The sequence below is a fragment of the Corvus brachyrhynchos genome, unplaced genomic scaffold (assembly GCF_000691975.1).
Source record: "Corvus brachyrhynchos isolate BGI_N302 unplaced genomic scaffold, ASM69197v1 scaffold139, whole genome shotgun sequence".
Taxonomy (NCBI): Eukaryota; Metazoa; Chordata; class Aves; order Passeriformes; family Corvidae; genus Corvus; species Corvus brachyrhynchos.
The window spans coordinates 462,195-476,971 of NW_008246062.1; the positions used below are offsets into that span (position 1 = coordinate 462,195).

The 14,777-nt window shown below is 57.4% G+C and overlaps 1 protein-coding gene across 7 annotated transcripts in view; it reads left to right on the forward strand.

The window, feature by feature from the left end:
• Positions 1 to 14,771, forward strand: part of FAM214B (family with sequence similarity 214 member B) — a 33,022-nt gene extending 18,251 nt beyond the window's left edge. For 3 of the 7 annotated variants that reach the window (XM_017746625.1, XM_017746629.1, XM_017746628.1), the window contains exons 2-10: positions 6,739 to 6,831; positions 7,429 to 7,630; positions 9,248 to 10,520; positions 12,061 to 12,119; positions 12,426 to 12,522; positions 12,951 to 13,109; positions 13,482 to 13,550; positions 14,015 to 14,220; positions 14,444 to 14,771. In XM_017746625.1, coding sequence (XP_017602114.1) covers positions 9,414 to 10,520; positions 12,061 to 12,119; positions 12,426 to 12,522; positions 12,951 to 13,109; positions 13,482 to 13,550; positions 14,015 to 14,220; positions 14,444 to 14,597 — 1,851 coding nt within the window. In that variant the 5' untranslated portion in view covers positions 6,739 to 6,831; positions 7,429 to 7,630; positions 9,248 to 9,413 and the 3' untranslated portion in view covers positions 14,598 to 14,771. Of the gene's footprint in view, positions 1 to 102; positions 1,918 to 1,952; positions 2,814 to 4,502; positions 4,568 to 6,738; positions 6,832 to 7,428; positions 7,631 to 9,247; positions 10,521 to 12,060; positions 12,120 to 12,425; positions 12,523 to 12,950; positions 13,110 to 13,481; positions 13,551 to 14,014; positions 14,221 to 14,443 lie in introns of those variants that run through there. The other 4 variants (XM_017746627.1, XM_017746626.1, XM_017746630.1 and 1 more) reach the window with 4 other exon arrangements.
• The last annotated feature ends 6 nt before the right edge of the window (positions 14,772 to 14,777 follow it).

Consider the following 14,777-nt stretch of genomic DNA (forward strand, 5'->3'; position numbering starts at 1 on the left):
AGGTGCCGTGGGTCTGTTGGGTGTCAGGGGCTCATCAGCTGAATGTGTGCAAGGAGGCTTGGACTTGGGGCTGTGGGTGTGTGGCAGTCGGGAATGGGAGGAGCCTGGGCTAAGTTAAAGTATGAACTGCAGCAATCAGGAGGCAACAGAGCACAGGTAAGAGCTACGGGCTTGCCTTGGGGGTTCATAGAAACCGGACAGGGTCTGATGGTGGTGGAGGATGGGGTGGGAATGAAGAGGAGCACACTTGTGGGGATACAGAGCCCAGGTGCCATGTGAAGGATGTGGGGAAGGGGCAGTATTGTGCATCTGGGTTTAGGCGGTGTGAATGGCTATGGGGCATCAGGGTACAGAAGGAGCTGGCGTGGTAAGGAGGCTGTGAATGCCTGTGGCTGTATGCAGTGGTGACCAGAGGGAGAAGAAAGGAGATGGCAGAGCAGGGAGCAACAGAGGTCCTATCACCTGCTGATTTCTGTGCATATCTTCTCCCAGCTTGCAAAATGTCACCCCACTCCCTGTCAGAGGCTCCTGTTTCTGTACTCAGCTAATAGTGCTGGAAAAGGGGCTGGGCTGTTCATGCTGGACACTGAGATCATGCTTCCCATGGTGCACAGTCCAGGAAAGGGAGCTGACAGGATGGGAGTTACTGTGTGATTGTCTTACCACTGGAGTTGAGTTAAACATGTTAGAGTATGGTTTGCAGGGCTTCTGATGCAGACGCCATCTGCAGGGTATTATTCTTCCTCTTGGGAGATCAGATAAAAGGGACTCTTGGTGCTAACATTTGTACATCACTTAGAGTGGTGGGGGCCTCATCCAGACTGGGCCTGGGGAATGCCTCTCTTGGACAAGCATCCTTATTGAACTTGAAATGTGGCAGTGCATTGATGCCCTGGTCATGGCCAGAGACCTCAGGTGTCATGCAAGTGCAGACCAGAAGTGGTCCCTGCCCTTGGCCAGATCCCACTTGCCTTCTCAAAGCCATTCTGTGACTGGCTCACAGGCATGTGACTTGGTAATCACACAGTGGAAAATTTTCCATTGGTTTCAGTTGGCACCAGGGTCTGGACTGGAGCAGCCAGTCCGTGTAGTCATCCAGTGGCTGAGGTCCTCCACGCTCGTCCCTCAGGCCACCACCCCTGGAGAGGGACAGGAGGGCTGGAAGGGAGCTGGCTGACATGTCCCTGTGCTTGGGTGGCCAGGGGCTTGCTTTCACATTCTTTGTTGCCTCAGGGTGACTGCTGAGGCCACTGTGCTTGCCCCAAGTCCAGCGCCGTGGGGGTCCCCAAGGCTTGCAGGCGAGGGGCTGGCTGCACCTTCTGCTGTGCAGCAGCTACCCCGAGGTGAAAAGACACAGCTTTTTGTGAAGTGGAGCCAGCACAGAGGAATTTGCTGCTAGTGGACAGCTGTTGTCCTGGGCCTGGCTCGTGTCCTCCAGCACTTCTCCCCCAGCACTGCCTCGGGAAGGGGAATGGGAGCTGCCCACCCTCGACTCCCTGTGCCGGGCAGGTGGGTGCCACCTCGGGCTAATGGGGGTGAATAGCTGCGGTGGAGCCTAGCAGCATCCTGCTGCCTCTGCAGGGATCCTCTTGGGCAGCGGAGAGTTTTCCCCACCCCCAGCTCTGCCGCTGCCTCTTTGTTTTCTGGCAGAAGCCTCTGTGCCTTTTCATTGCCGTTGAGGCGCCGAGCAGGAGCCTACATGTGCCGTGTGTGCGTCTCGCCGGGAATGTGATGCGGGCTGGGAATCCTGCCGGGCCAGGCATCTCCCCTGCAGGGCAGCGGGGGCCAAACAGCAGCTTCAGGGGTCTCCTTTCCAGGGGACTGTTCCTCCGGTCGAGTAAGGCTTCGAGGCAGCTGGTCTCCTCCACAAACCCCTCTCTTGCATTGGCAGCGCTTCTGCACCTTGCCACAAGTAGAGTAAGTTGGATGGGAAGGGGCTGGTCCTCAGCTGGGCACTCGGGCTCTCCGCTGTGGTCCCCCCTCGCTCCCGCTGGGAAGGCACCTGAGATTAAAGCAGCGCCAAAGGCTATGGAGCTGGATACAGCGGTGGCTGAGGATTGCTTGTGCTGCGCCTGCCTCTCCATGCATTTGATCTCTCGACTTCCAGCGGGGACTGAATTCCTGTGCTGGATTCTGGGCTCGGCTCTTGTGAAAGGATCCAATTATTTTAGAGCTTTGAGCATCTCCATTTGCTGCCCATATTTGCGGCGCGCTGGCTGGAATTCCAAGTGATTAACGTGGCTGTGACATCCCTCCTAGGGGTGTTATCTTTGCTCGCTGTCCCCCACCGCCCCCCTCTTCCTCCTCCGGCAGCGAGCGAGCGAGACAGGCAGGCAGAGACAAAGGTCTGTCCTCAACCTGGGCTGTCCTCCCCGTAAGCGGCTGCTGCATGGGATTTCCCTGCCCTGCCTGCTGCAGGTTTCCTGGGCTCCCGGTCGAACACTGGAGCTGGGCAGCCGTGGGCTGTATCGCAGAGGTTTGAACCTGCTGGGCTGGGTGGGCAGAGGGTGCTGCCGGCTTTGGAGAGCTGCCCGATTGTCCTGCCGGATTTTAAGCTGCTTTTCATTCTTTGACTGCGCTTTCCTGGGAAGAGGGGCAGCCGTGCGTGGAGGCGAGGTTGGCGAGGAGGGGGTTGGACGTGGGGGAAAGCTTTACACAGGTGACTGTCGCATAGTGGGATCTGCCTGCAGACCCTGTAAGCCCCCCTTCCCAGTCGCAGGCTATTGTCAGCGTCGCCGTCTGCAAGCCAGGCACCTGGGAAAGGTGTGCGGAGGCGGTCCGTGCCAGGACGAGGGGCAGCAGAGGGAGAAGGGGTAAGTCACTGGGCTGGGAGCTCTGCTCCGGCTCCCCCAGCTCCCAGGAGAGGTTTCATTGTGTTATCCTGACTTGGCCGAGCGGAAGGGCTCAGTCCCTGCGGCACCTGCGTGTGGTGCTGGGGCTGGGGAGGCATTGCATGTCGCTGGGCAGACCTCAGCCCTTGAGGAGGCTGCTGCAGCCTGGAGCCCCAGCAAGATGTACTGCAGAGAGGGCTGCTCTGTCCCCGGGGGCTTCTGCACCCTGTCAGTGCCGCCTCCCGCGGGATGGGAGGGAGCAGCAGCACCTCACGGACACGGTGCTGCGGGCACAGGGAGGTGTCGTGTCTCTCTCTCTCTGTAGAAGCTGTGTCTGGTGGTTTCTAGGAGCTTGCACTCCTGACATGGACATTAGATACCTCTTGCCCAATCCTTCCCCTCCGGGCTCAGGCTTCCTCTCCATTCCTAGCAGGGGCTAGCACTGAGCGAGGCTCTGCAGCTGCATAAATCTGGCATGGCAGGAGGCCTCCTGAGGACCCTCGAGAGCAGCACTTGCCCTTGCAGTGGGGCAAGGAAGCTCCCTCCCTCTGTTTCCACTCCCCCTCCCTCTCCTTCTTCCTCCCTCTTGTTTCCACAAAGTGTCAGCTCCTTCCTCCACAGCCTGAATTTCAGGATAGTGCCAGAGCCATGGCCAGTGGTCATCTTTCCCTTCAAGCATAGTTTGTTCCTCTAGCATCTCACTAGTCAGCTTCTCCCTGGGATTGCCACCTCTGCTACGGTGCTGGAGGTACTCCCCAGCCTCACGTGTCTGTCTCTCTCCTGATGGTGAGATCCCTGATCTGTCAGACTGTGCAGGAACCCTTCTCTGGTGGCAGCATTGCTGTTAGTGCTGCCATCCTTCAGGGTTGTGACGGAAACTTTCTGCCTGCTGGCACTTTGCAAGCTCTGCTCTTAGCCTGTGCCAGGGAGCTCCTGGGTTTGTGCTCACCACTGGTTAGATTTCCTTCTTTCTCCTTGGGTTCAGATAGGACCTGTGGAGCTGTGATTTATCCTCCAGACAGTCTGTTTCCAGCAGTTTCTGTTGCCTCTTCTCTTGCCTTGTGCTCTGTTCATTCTAAGGATTATTTGCCCTCTGGTAATGATGGCCCTTTTCTTTCCTGGCTGTGTGGTTCCTGCTTCACCCCCCGTGAGGCCACCAGAGTCTCTCCGTAGCACTTCCCAGGAAAGGGAGCAGGAGAGAAGAAGGCAGCAAGAGCCACTTAGGGGTTGGTTTGGGGGGTTTTTTGTGGTCTAAATTGTGCAAAGACCTCTCTTGGCCCTGCCAGCCCCCAGGCTGGTGCTCTGTCCCAGGCAGCAGTGCCCAAGTCAAAGCCTCTTGTCCACTGGCCATGTGTCCCTTCTGACCGGCTGGCAGTGCTGCTCTGGGAAGCCACAGGATCCCCCCTGAATGAGTGTGGCAACTTTGGGCACAGCTCTTGCTCTCTTCCTTGCACTGGTGCTGTGCAGCCATCCCTGCCAGGCTCCCAAGGGTTCTGCCTCATGACAGATACCTCCCTGCTCCACACTCATGCCGCTTCCTCTCTGGCTGGCGCAGTACAGCTCGAACAGCAACAGATCCTTTTGCAGGCTGCAGCCCGGCATGTGGCACTGCTGCTGCATTGCCCAGCCAGGAACCCGTCCTCACTCGCCATCCTGCTCTGTTTCCTCCAGACTGAGACCATGGTCTGTTAATCCTGGCTTCCCCCTGGATGTGCTAATAGCAATGGAACCAGCAGGTAAGCCAAGTCCCTGACCCAACCGCACCAGGCCTGGCTGTGTTATTCCATGTCAGGCTCTGGTGGTTCAGCGTCCCCAAGGAACACAGCCTTTCTGCCCCAGTGCCTGGGACACGCTCCCTCTCTGCAGGTCCTTTGGCACTGGGTATCTCTTGGGTGATGAAGCGTGGTGCCCTTCCCCAGGCAAAGAAATAGAGGAAAGCTGTGCCTGGCATAGCTCCAGATCCAGGTGCTGGGAGATCTTGGCAAAAGCACAGGGCCCTGCCTGTTTTCTGAGCAATGAGTAGCCTTGGCAGGAGTGGGGCAGACAGTAGAAGAGCTCTGGCTAGGCTTCCCTCAAGAGGGAAATCTTTTTGAGTCCTGTCTTAGAGCACCAGCATGGGCTGAAACATTGTCAAAAAAAATGAGCATCACGTGGGCTTAGGAGGGACCAAACCCTTGGTCCAGGCACACGGAGCCCCATGTGCTGTGTCCAGGGGCTGGTACCTGTGCTGCTCAGCTGAGCTGGTGAGGCCCTGGGCCTGGCTCTGTCCCATCCATGTGGCCAGAAGCAGTGCTCTGGCAAAAAGTGAAAGAGAAGGCAGAGGTGACCAGGTGCTTTCTCCCTGTCCCCTGGACTGCAGGAGGCTGTGGTCCCAGGATTGCTGTCCTGCTCTGGGGGAGGTAGTGGACTCCCGTAGTGCTGTCAGAGGCTGAGCTCTACTGTGAGCAGGATGGGCTCTCAGCAGGGAGGAACTGCCCTGGGAGGCGCTTGGCACTGCCAAGAGAACCTCCCTGGGACACAGCTCCTTGCATCTCAAAGGGGGTGAGAAGCAGTGCTATGCCCCAGCTGATCCCCATCCCAGGCTGATGGGCATTCCTCCAGAAGGATGTTCAAGGAGATCCTAGGGTCTACTTGGAGACACTTTGGGTGACACTTTCCTGTCCCCACCATGGGTTTGGCATTTCCAGCATGATGCTCCAAGCAACAGTATCTGGGCTGGCAAAAGATGGTGCAGTCCCTTGTTCTAGCTGTGTGTTCTATTGGCTGGTGCTGGCAGCACCTGAGGACTGGTGCTGAGAGCTCAGCTGGGATGGATTTCTGGTGTTAGCAGGTCAGCCTGTCCCAATACATCCATTCTTGTGAAAGGTAGCTGCTGCTGGGGAGAAAATGGCTGTGACTTCAGAGGGACACAGGGAAGAGAATGAAAGGATGCGGGTGAAACTGTGTGTTTGTTCTGGCAAGGACACATGCTTTCTTCCACTGAACCAGGCTGATTCTTGCTGTTGGTTGCTGATTTTGCTTCCCAGGGGTTGATTGTGCCACACAAGTCATGGTACAAGTCTCCCTCAGGGATGGAGGAGGGAAACAGCAACCTTCCAGGCAGGCAGAGCACAGCATGCTACCACTTCAGCATCCACCCACAACTGTGGGCATTCACTTGCTTTCCTACCTGCTTTGGTGCAGGTCTCATATGGGAAGGAGCCAGGAGGAGCTGGTCTTTACAAAAAGCTTTTGTTGAGGTTTTGGACCTGTGGTTTGTTGTGCTGCAGCACTGATTTGCCCTGCTGCAAGTGCTCCTTGGGTGCTGTTGTGTTGAATCTCAACAGGTCCTGTTCTGGCTGGTTGCTGGCAGTGCCCTTCCCCAGCAGCGGCGGTGGCTTTTGAGCTGTCCAGCTCTCAGGGACTGGTCATGACAGCCTGTAATTACAAATCTTATTGGAAATGTAATGAAAGAACAGCCTGTTTTCTGGGTCAGGTGAGGTCAGGCAGCAAGCACAGCTGATGCTGGCTTCCCACATGCAAGCTGGGGGGGATGCAGAATTTGCCAGACCGGGATGCCAGAAGGGGATTGCACTTGAGTGTTGCTGCCTCTGGCCCTGCTGTTTCCAGCCTTCAGAGCAGTACTCACTGCTGGCTTGGGGTGCCCAGACAGTGACTTCCCTCTGGATGGGTGCTGCAGTGAGCCCCTCTTTGAGGGATGCATGGGGAGGGAGGAGAGGAGGGCGTGACCCCCAGGGACAGGCACCGTTTCCTCCTTCAGCTGCAGGTCCCTGGGCTAGTGAAGCCCATGAGCTGCCTCTGCTGTAGAGGTGCTGAGGTTGCAGGTGCCCAAGGGCTCCTGCCCACTCTGAAGGTGTTGCACCATGAGCTGCTGCATGAGCTGACTCTCCTCCACGCCCTCTTCCAGGCATCAAAGCTGCAGTGCCCGTGGATTATGACCACAGGGGAGCTGTGTTGCATCCGCAAATCTCCGTTGTGCATCAAGGGCACATCTGAACAGGTGACTGCTGTGCACATGAAAGGATTGCTGTCTTTGTGCTGGGGAAAACTGGTGGGGGGCCATCGTGGCTCAGGGCTGTCAGGCTCCTCATTTCTGCCTTCCCTGAAAGGCATCTCTTATTGGAAGAAAACAATTCCAAGCTCTTCTCCTTATCTGTAGGGCCAGAAAGTGTCCTGTGCTGTGGGTGGAAGGGGGAGGAGGTGAAAATGAGACCAGGAGCTAGCTGGAGGCCCAGAGGTTGCTGCAGTGTCTTGGAAAGCAAGGCACGAAATGGTCGCCAGAAAAAAGAGGAATCTCTTCCTATGCGCAGGGTTTCATACAGGAAGGCATGCAAAAGGGATGTAAAATCAAGCCAGGTATGAGAGTTCACAGCTTAGCTTAAAATATTTGTGGTTCAAATGGAAATCAAGGTGTTAGCACTGCCTGAGGTGGCTGAGGTGTATGTGGCCCTTGATTTGGGAGGTTGGGAAAGGCTGAGCCTAAATGCTGCCTTCCCTGCCTGTGTGACCCTGCAGACAGGCAGCACCGTCCTGCCTTTCTCCCAGGAAGCATCTGAACCACCCCAGCCCTGCATCTCCCCCTTTTTCTTCCCCTCAGAGCCGCTGTGGACACTGAAGAGCTGGAGAGGACGTTGCAGAGGTTCGGAGGCACACCGTGATGGTGGGAGCCATTCCACGGCAGCCACGCCGCTTCTGGGGGGTGCCTGACTGGCAGGTGTCTTCAGCTAATTGTGCCAACGACCGCCTGCTGCAGGGCAGGGAGGTTAATCCGGAGCAAAGCAGGGTCCTGCTACAGAGGGGTAAGTGAGGGGGACAGCCAGAACAGGCTGCAGTGTCGTGGGCTACACAGAGGGATTGAGGTTGGTGGGGATAACTGGACCAGCCCCACCCAGAGCCATTGCCCAGGACTTTGTCCTGATGACTTCTGAATATTTCCAAGGATGAAGACTCCATAACCTCTCTAGGTAACTGGTTACAGTGCTTGGTCACAGTAAAAGAAAATGGTGTTTTCTGATATTCAGAGGGAACCTCTTATATATATATCTATATATATATATCTATATATCTATATATATGGATGAGATCTCACTGAGCCTTCTCTTCTCCAGGCTGAACAGTCCCAGCTCTCACAGCCTTTCCTCGTAGGACAGATGCTCCTGTCCCTTAATCGTTTCTTAGGGTCCCTTTGTTGCACTCTCTCAGGTGTGGCCTCACCAGTGCTGAGCAAAGAGGGAGGATCAGTTCCCTCAACATGCTGTTAATGCTGTACCTGGTGCACTATTGTTTTTCTTTGCTGCAAGGGCACATTGCTGGCTCATGGACAACTTGGTGCCCACCAGGGCCTTCAGGGCCTTTTCTGTTGTGCTGCCTTCCAGCCAGTCAGCCCCCAACATATCCTGGTGCATGGTTATACCTTTTATCACTTCTTTTAAACAAAATTCCTGGTCTTGACCACCTTGGCCTTCCATTTTCCCATCCCCATCCCAGCAAGGTCAAAATAGCATATGCAGCCTCACTGTCCAGAGAGCCTTGATCAGCTTGGAGAACCAATTTCCCTATTGCTCACTTGCCCCTAAGCCCTTGCTCCACAAGATCAGGCACAGCTGCAAGGACAGGCAAAAGTCAGAGCTGCCAGGATGGGCAGTTTTTCCTCAGTCTGCTGGTGACTTTTCCTGCATCTCCTCAGCTCTTGCAGCCATTTCAGTATTTTTCATGCCTGAAAAGAAACAACATATAGACAGGATTCTCACAGCCCTCCAGCTGGACTGAAAATCAAAAGTGAGGCACCAAGCAGCATGGAGGAGGGCAGTCCCTCGGAGCTGGCAGGAGTGGGTGGATGGTGACACTGGTACTTCCCAGCTGCTGACTGAGGTGCTGGAGGTGCCTGGTCCAAGCTGGAAGGGGTAATGGGGATGTTAGGCCAGGTTCCTGTCCCCAGCATGGGACTGACACCAGCCCTGCCTCGTTCAGTGCACGTGGCTGGGACAGGTTGTCTTGGCCAGTGCTGGGAGACGTTGCTGCTGTTGCCCAAAGGGGTGATTACAGGCCTGAGCCCCTGGGACTGGTCTGACCTGCCTGACTCCTGTGCTCCACAACAGCATAAGCGTGTCCCTGGCAGAGGGCAGGCCTCTTCCTCCCTGCTTGTCCAGACTTGTCCCCAGGAGTCTCCTGCCTGTCTGGAGACCTCTCCTTGCCTGAGCTGGGAAGGAAGTGCTGAACGCGCAGGTGGGTGATGCCTCAGGGTTTCCCAGAAAGCCACACCAGCCTGGTTCCTCTTCCTGTCCCTGGAGAGGGAGGTTCAAGTGGGGCTGTGTTAGGAGCTGCCCGTGTCCCAGTAGGTCCCTTGCAGCCAGAAGTCTGAATGAGGATGGGGGCTCCAGGCTGATCTTCATCCTTCTGCTTTCTTGTTTTTCCAGATGCTGTGCTGCAGAGCACCTCATAGTAGAGGGCTCACACAGAGATCGTGAGTGAGAGGGGATCCAGCTCCCACCCCCCTGCCCTTGCACCCTGACCTGTGGCACTTTACAGTCCCCCTCCTGCTGCCGCATGGGCTCCGCCCGGAGTCCCAGCAAGTGAGGCTCCATGCGGCACATCCACACAGAGACGTCCGTGCCCCCAGAGCGCAGCACGGACCCCAGCCTGTCCCGGCCCAGCGGGGAGACACCCTTGGAGCCTTCCTCGCAGTGCTGCACCCACCGCAGCATCCTCATGGGCTACAACGAGACAGAAATCAAGCGCCAGAAGGTTTACCAGGTGTCCATCTTCTCCCATCTCTCCAGCTCCTCTGAGAGCACAGAGCAGCGGGCAGGCACCCGGCCAGCTGTCAAGAGAGGATACCCCGAGCAGCGAACTCCGGAGGGGGGGCGAGATCCCAAACGAACTCACTGGGGTGACAGGGGGGTGGATGGGGGCCCTGGGCAGCCTTCCCTGGATGATGATGATACCTTTGAGGATGGTCTGCTGGTGGAGGAGCTCTCGCTCTGTGGCTCTGCCCAGCACTTCTCCCACAGTGGGCTGCGGGTGGTGGAGCACCGCTGTGAGGGCAGCCCTAGCCACAGCCCCAAGGCCAGCAGAGAAGACAAGTCACAGGATGTCTCCTCCTCCTCCTCTTCTTCCTTTTCCTCCTCCTCCTCCTCCTCGTCGTCATCCTGGCCCCGGCACATTGCTTGCAGTACTTTGCACATGAGAGACAGTTGCCCTGTCTCATCAGGGGATCAGCCCATAGACTATGGAGAGAATGGGGAGCCAGCAAGTGGCCACAATGTACTTCACCTTGAATTGCACAGTATTGCACAAACAACCCAGTTGGACCCTGGTGGGAAGAGAGAGAAGCCAGGGAGCAGCCCAGCTTGCACCAGCAGGGCTAGCGGAGAAGTGGAAGGGCCAGTGATGGCCAATGGGTGCAGGGAGCCCCCCACTCCACAGACAGTGCTCAGCCCCGAGCCCAGCAACCTGAGCTCCCAGGAGATGACGCCCTGTGGGAGCAGCCAGCTCAGCAGCACCTGCCCAGCCAAAAGGAAGTTGCTGCCTGCTGGCGAGGTTACGGCCGACTCCTGCTCTGAGGATGAGAGCCTGTCCCCACCAGCAAGGAAAAAGAGGGTCCTGCCATGCCATCCTGTGCCCACAGCCTGCCGCAGCACTGATGCCAAGGGAGCTCCGTTCTGGAATCACCTGCTTCCTGCAGCCAAGGTGAGCATTGCTCATGGGGGGAGGCAGCGAATGGTCTGGGGATGCCCAGCCCCACTGTGGCACCATGCCCTGAGCTGCAGTGCTGGTGTGAGCAAGGCAGCAGCTGACAGCCAGCCCTGGCACACATGGTCTGTTTTAACCAGCTCTTGACATCTTGTAGTCACTGGATACTCTGGATGCAACCAGCTTTTTCTCCTGGAGAGCCCTGCTTGGAGAGGAGACAACCTCCCCGCGGCAGTGAGAGCTGGACACATCGTGAAACCACATTTGGTGTCTCATGGCTTCCTGTTAAGCCATGATATAGCAGCAAGCTTGGGAAGAGTAGCTGGCCTCTACCTGCCTGATGAGGAGGAAGGCAGATGCATGGGATGGTTTGAACTCCTGGTCATGATGCCTATTAGAGCAAGTGTCTGGTGGCAGGCAGTGGGACTGGACATACTCCGACCAAGGAGCCCAGTGCTGTGTGTAGAGATGCCACTGGCTTTTCTGCCATTTTGGGGCGCCTGTGGCATGTCCCCAAGGTGCCACAAGGTCTTAGCAATGGGGCAGACCTCTGAGGTTTGCAACCACCCTAGCAGCTCAGGAGCTGCCTGCAATTCCTCTTTTCTTACCCTGCTCCCTGCCCTTACCTGTCCTGCCAGCTGAGGCTGCAGCAGGCTCAGGCCAGACCTGGCATGCTCTTCTTTTTCTCTGGGGCATCCCATGGTGTGGGGACACACAGGAACTGATGTCAGAGCTATGCTGGCTTCTTGCTGCGTGGAGCTGAGACACGCCATCCATGGGGCACAGCTCAATCCCTGCCAGCCTTTTTCATGACTGTCCCTCAGCCCAGCTGCTGCCAGCACTGTCCTTGCAGAGTGAAGCCCTCCAGCAGCTTCCCTGGGTTTTCCCGCCCGGTCATGCCAGCCAGCTCCATCATCCTTTTGTGTTGTGCTGCCCTTTGTGTGGCTTCCAGAAGGGAATACCCCTGAAAAGAGGACATCTTTAAAAGGAGGCTGCAGTGTGGCTGTGGCTTTAACCCCCCACCCCACAGCTGTAGGATCCTAGCTGTGGGTAGCGATGGGAAACGCACCCCTCTGCCTGGTGGCACTGCTGAGGACTTTGCATGAATCACCAGGGGACAGAACTTTTCCCAGGCTGGTCAGGGAGCATCCTTGTAGGTGTCCCAATCCCTGGGAAGTGCAAGGGGGTGTCACTGCATGGCTCTGTCTACAGGTGTCTTTCACTGGGGCTGCTCCTGAGACCTGCTTTGTAGAGCGGGAATAGTGTGTTGTACCCTTGGGTACCAACACCCTCATTCCCAGCTGAGCCACTTTGGGGTTTGGGCAGCCCTACGTCCCCACCAGACACCCCAGTCCTTGTGCTACCCTGCTGGCCACCCCTGCAGAGGCTGCTGATGGCTGCCTATGGACTGGAGCCTGTTCATCTGCTGGGACCCCCATGGGAATGTGGGGCAGGGCAAGGGGCGATGGCCCCTCCCAGGGGTGCACGGGCCCTGGTTGCTGCCCTAACAGAGTTCTCCATTTCGTGTCCCCTCCAGAGCTCTGCAGACTGCACTGCGGTTGGGAGGAGGCTGAAGAGTGGGCTGCGCCTCAAATCGTGAGTGTCCTGGCAGCCCCATGGGATGGACATGAGGGCTCAGGGTGCCTGCCCACCCCAGTACCCTGCAGCCCAATGGGAGGTTCAGGATGGGTCAAGTCCTCTTCCCTGCCCTGGCCCAGGTATCTCCCCTCTTGGACACCACAGACTGGGGGGGTTTTTTCTTCCCATGGGATGTAGGAAAGTGGGTTCAACCTCCAGCAAAGGTATAGGGGACCTGGAGAGGGATCCACATTCCCAGGGACATGAACAACCCAGGGCTGCGTGCTCTTCAGTCCAACACCAGTCTTCTCTCCTCACTCCCAGGCGACATCTCCGGACCAGCCTCCGGAGGGGCACCAGGTCTCCCACAGTGCCCTGGGCCACCACCACTGTCACCCCTGCTCTGCTGGGCAACTTTGAGGTAACAGCGCCCACCTGCTGGGGGGAGGTGGGTCCTGGGGGCTCCACACAGGGCTAGCAATGGGTGTGAGAGGCTGAACCTGATGGGAGCCCTGGTGTGGGGCCGGGCTGCTTGTCCCCAAAAGGCCTGCTGTGCAGTGGCAACCACACAGCCACCAGCAGCATGGCTCAGCCAGCAGATCCTTGGGTGGAACCTGCTCAGATGGCTGCTGTGAGGCTGAGCCAAGGTACTCTCACAGCTTCTCCCTGTTAGATGGTTGGTGTTATCTCACCAGTTCAGGGTGTGTCTGTCTTAGAGCGAGGTCTCTGGGCACATGAGGGCAAGCAGTCACTTGGGTGCAGTGAAGATGGGGATGACTTCACCTGGAGCATTGAGGCAGGGGGTGGGGCTGGTGTTTGAGGTTCCCTAACACTTCCTTCCCCTCTCAGGAGTCCATCCTGAAAGGGCGCTTTGCACCATCGGGGAGGATCGAGGGCTTCACAGCAGAGATCGGTGCCAGTGGCTCGTACTGTCCCCAGCATGTCACCCTGCCCGTCGACGTCACCTACTTCGACATCTCTGAACACAGCGCGCCCTCGCCTTTCCTGGTACATGGATGTGGGGGAGGGGGGCTGTACCCCAGCACCCTGGCACAGCCCCTCGCTCTAGAGGGTGGCTCAAGCAACCACCTGCTTGTGGAGGTGATGGCTGTGCCAGGGTCAATCTTTAACCCAAAAAGCCAAACAGGAAACAAGGGGGAACATACACAGGCCCAGCTGCTTCATGGTTGTCATTGTCATCACCTCTCTTGTCACCACCTCTCTGTTGCTGCTCCTGGTTTGGAGAGGAACTGAGCTGGGGGTCTTCTTGCTGACTTGTGCCAGGTGTTCCCAGCGAGGGAGTCTCAGGCCCATGCTGGTTCCCAGCTGGGCTCTCCCTCGGCTTTCTCCCTCTCTCACATGCTGTTTATTTTGCCCCAGGGAGTGATTGACTTGGAGGCCTTGGGAAAGAAGGGTTACAGTGTCCCCAAAGCTGGAACCATCCAAGTGGTGAGTCATTCCCTGGCCTGCAGTAGCAGTGTGGGGGTGGGGCTGGGTGGGCTCTGTTTGCCCTGCTGGGGTGGGTATGCTCCATTATGTTGTTAGGCAGGGCAGCAGCTGGAAGGCTTGTCTTCTGCAGAGGGGTTACATGGCCACCAAGACAGCACAGCAGAGGGGAGTACAGGGTACCTGGGATGCTGGCAGGGAGACAAGGTGATGGGAGAATCAGGGAAAGAAGAGGTTGGTGAGGGTTTTTGGCAGGAAAGTGTGCATGTGCAGTGGGAATGGGATGTGATGCAAGGGGAGCAAACGTGTGAAGGTGGGTGTAAAGGACTGACCTGTGACACTCAGGCTAAGCCCTCTGGGACTGGTGTGAGGCTTTCTGGATCCTTTGACCAGCAGCTTCTGCTCCCAGATGCCCCATCTCTGCCCTGCATTCCTCCCAGTCTCACTCTCTACCCCTCTGCCCCCAGACCTTATTTAACCCCAACAAGACTGTGGTGAAGATGTTCTTGGTGACGTACGACTTCCAGGACATGCCAGCCAACCACATGACCTTCCTACGCCATCGCATCTTCCTGGTGCCCGTGGGGGAGGAGGAGGGGTCCACGGTGGCCCCCAGTGACCCGCTGGGCACCAGCCCACCCCGCAGGGTCCTCTGCTACCTGATGCATCTAAGGTAAAGCATGCCAGGAGGGGTGGGCACCTGCCCCAAGGCCACCCCTGTGCTCCTCTCCAACATGTCCCAAGCCTGCAAGACTGGAGGAGGGACTGGGGAGGAGCAGGGACCAGCTGCTCCTTGACCAGGGGCCAAAGTAGCCAAGGGGGTTGTGCCCTCACTGAGGATGCCCTGCCCTTGCCTGGGAGCCTGAGGTCCCTCTGCCTTGATCGTCTCCACACAGGTTTCACAGTTCCAAGTCGGGGAAGATCTACCTTCATGACGACATTCGGCTGCTTTTCTCCCGCAAGTCGATCGAAGTGGATTCGGGGATCCCCTACGAACTGAAATCCTTCACAGAGATGCCCAGGCACCCCTGCTACTCACCCCGGGCCTGATCTTCTTCACCCCCCACCCCCCAAGGGCCACTGGGGGAGCCTCCAGCCCAGCACTTAGGGGAGAGATGAGTAAAGGGGCAGCAAGCACTGCTTTGAGATATCCCCCACCCTCCTGACCAGCACGGACACCACGCTCTGCAGCGGGGCTGGGATCACCCCGGGGGCTTAACCAAGAGTGGC